This window comes from Triticum urartu, chromosome 3A (genome assembly GCF_056163025.1).
Source record: "Triticum urartu cultivar PI428250 chromosome 3A, HENAU_Tu73, whole genome shotgun sequence".
NCBI classification, from domain to species: Eukaryota; Viridiplantae; Streptophyta; class Magnoliopsida; order Poales; family Poaceae; genus Triticum; species Triticum urartu.
This window is the reverse complement of record NC_141875.1, coordinates 15,380,835-15,383,790: the sequence shown is the minus strand read 5'-3', so window position 1 is coordinate 15,383,790 and position 2,956 is coordinate 15,380,835. Positions and strand designations below refer to the sequence as shown.

At 46.1% G+C, this 2,956-nt stretch overlaps 1 protein-coding gene across 1 annotated transcript; it reads left to right on the top strand.

The window, feature by feature from the left end:
- Positions 1 to 1,235: 1,235 nt before the first annotated feature.
- On the top strand, positions 1,236 to 2,761 carry LOC125546488 (E3 ubiquitin-protein ligase SINA-like 2). The gene is made up of 2 exons (XM_087516468.1): positions 1,236 to 1,501; positions 1,952 to 2,761. Exons 1-2 carry the CDS (start codon positions 1,361 to 1,363, stop codon positions 2,615 to 2,617), a joined length of 807 nt encoding a protein of 268 aa, XP_087372594.1. The 5' UTR covers positions 1,236 to 1,360; the 3' UTR covers positions 2,618 to 2,761.
- The last annotated feature ends 195 nt before the right edge of the window (positions 2,762 to 2,956 follow it).

Sequence of the window (2,956 nt, the reverse complement as noted above, 5' to 3'; positions counted from 1 at the left end):
TCGTGCGTGTTGGAGCGCGTCATGGGCATAAGTGGAGCGTGCAGATCACAGGTCGCGGGAAGAGTAGGAGGTGTGGGTTCGTGCCCTAGTGCCGACTCGGGTATAAAGCCAGTGCGGCCATCGTTGTAATGGGTGTGGGTGTTGAGTTCGTGCTCAAGAAATTACCGTTCGGGCGGCGGGCGTACGTGCGTCGGAAAACTCAGCGTGTCCACTATGTGCTCCTGTTCTTCCCTTCCTTCTTCTCCTCCCCGTCGTTTGAGCGCAGCAAGTGAGAGAGAGAAGTGTTCCATGGGAGGGAGGGAGCTAGGGCAAGTGCTTCGGCTGCAACAATCCTCCCCATCTTCATGACCCGTCACCTACATGTCCAATTCTACATCCTCTCGGTTATCTGTGAGCATCAATACCTCATTATTCCTCACATTCCTCTCATCCAACTCTAATATCATCACACAATCCAAATCATAAAGGCATCAGAGTTGTATTGAGAATAGATTATCCTTCATAACTCTACTACCCGTGCCAAGTTCCAAGCGTGTATCATCTCTCCGAAGAACAAGCCATGGCTGAACGTTCTCGTAGTATGAACCCATGAGAGCACCATAATTCAGCATCTGTCAATAACTCCTCTAGATCTTCCTTGAGGATGGCGTCCACATCTTCGTCTTCCCTCAGATTCACAAACCGGAACTTCTCCCTCATATTTCCCGCACGAGAGGCGTTCCATCCTTCCCATGACTCTGATCTCCCACTGTCGTTCAAACCCTCTAGAATTCCTTCCATACCCAATCCCTCGACCGGCGCCACCAGTCGAGCTTCATTACTACCATATATCAAAGCTTGGTTTAATGACTTTTTTTCATGTATACAATCCTAAATATGGACATCTTCATAATACAATATAAATTGAATAGCTAGTGTAGGTGTTCTTATCTAAGCTCAAAAAGAAGTATTATTCACACAAAAATTACAAATTAAGTATTTAGAATGGTTTTTTAGGAGGAGTGTTTAGCAGGTGTTATGATTATTTTTTGAGAAACAGCAGGTTTTTTATTTGAGAAATAACAGCAGGTTTTTAGTCGACATGCAGGTGTTATGTGCGTGTAGTAGACACGCAGTAGTGTGTACGCATCTTCTAATTGGGCCATTGCTCGGCCCAGCGTCTGACCTATCTCTCCTTTCCTTCTTCTTTCGGCTCCCACCTACAACGCCAGACAGAAGACCGAATAAAGGGGGGACAAGATCCCAAGACAGAGAGAGGCGGCTTCTCTTCCAGCAAGAGCAACCAGAAATCTCTGCCTCTGCGATCCGGCGGCTGTCCTCGCCGCCGCCACTACTTTCCGCGGAAGGAAGGAAGGAAGCGATGGGAAAGCGGGAGGAGAGGGAGAAAGATGACGGCGGTGTCAGCCAGAGGATGAAGGTCGGGGCGGCGGGCCCCATCTTCACCATGGACGACCTCGACTGCTCCATCTGCTGCCACCCCATGCGCCCTCCCATTTTCCAGGTAATATCCCTTGTGTTTGATTTGATCTCTGCTGGTACAACTCAAGCCCTAGGAGCTTCTCAGAGGCGATAGCAAATCAATAGATCTGAGGAACTATCTGGGTGTCTTATAATATTTCGAAATTCGTTAATTATTAGATTCGATTACTATTATATTACTTCCAATTCGTCTGACTTTGTCCGCAAACTGTAGGATTTTCCAGAAATTATTTAGTTAATTAGAATCGGATAGGGCGATTACAAGATTGTATGTTTTTGGATTGTAATTTTGTAGTTGCAAAATTGCAAGTCAAGGTTGAAAATTCTGAAGAATCAGAACAACATCACATCAGATGCACACAGCATTAGTCCAAATGGCTAACAAAAAGAGATCATTGCATTTTGGTCATTAGCATAATTACTGACTCATATCATATGCACTGATTTGTTGTTTCTGTTTGGTCAGTGTCAGTACACTGTGGGTCATACCATATGTTCGTCTTGCCATGACAAGCTCCCAGGCAAGTGCTGCTTCTGCTCCCTTCCCACAGTCTACAACCGCTGCAACTGGCTAGAATATGTGGTTGAATCCCTCAAAGTTGCTTGCCCCAATGGATGCACTGCGAGTATAAAATACTACCAAAAAGAAGAGCATGAGAAAGAATGTTCGCATGCACCATGCTTCTGTCCCATAGCCAACTGCGGCTTCAGCGGACCAACTGCAATGCTCCTGGAGCATTTCTCATCCAAGCACAACTTGCGCTCCCTGGAAGTTCCATACAGCGAGTGGTTTGGGATATATATGCACGTCAATGTTGATCCTCCCACGTCAGCAACCGCTCTTGTGGGTCAGGATGGACACATTTTCCTGGTCTGCATGAAGCTGGAGTCCTCCGGTGGTGTCATCAAGGTCTGCTGCGTCCAGCCTCACAATACTGGAATTAAGTTCAAGTGCGCTCTGGCATTGTCATGCACTAAAACCGGCTACTCCCAGGCTACGGAGTTCCAAACGAGGAACACTAATCTGTATGATGGGCTCCCCGATGATGGCTTCCCGTTCCTTGTGCCTAAGGTGTTGCTTCCAGCTGCCGGTACAAGTGGCACAATCGTAGTGCATATGGAACTCACACCACAATAGGCCCCATTTGCAGGTAATGGGGCAATTGGGGATCATTGGGTTTGACTAGTAACTATATCTGAATCTTTCAGCTTTGGAGAGGGCACTAGTGTTCTTTTGGTCTCTATTAGACATCCATCCTATTGCATGCTGTTTCAGCTTTGGAGAGGGCACTAGTGTTCTTTTGGTAAATTTTTGCTTCAAATCATCGAGAATCAGCACAAAGATACATTGTTGAACTCGATTTTTCAGCAAACATGCATGATATCTGCACCATGTTTTGTTTTATCAGCACTTGAACTTGTACTGAACCATCATTATGAGTGATCTACAAAAAGATTTGGTAGCGAAAATCGCCCT

What these genes read in the sequence shown, in the direction of transcription:
- LOC125546488 (XM_087516468.1), top strand. Translation starts at nt 1,361, where the DNA reads ATGGGAAAGCGGGAGGAGAGGGAGAAAGATGACGGCGGTGTCAGCCAG. An exon ending in TGCGCCCTCCCATTTTCCAG is followed by an intron (nt 1,502 to 1,951) that starts GTAATATCCCTT and finishes GGTCAGTGTCAG; the next exon opens with TACACTGTGGGTCATACCAT.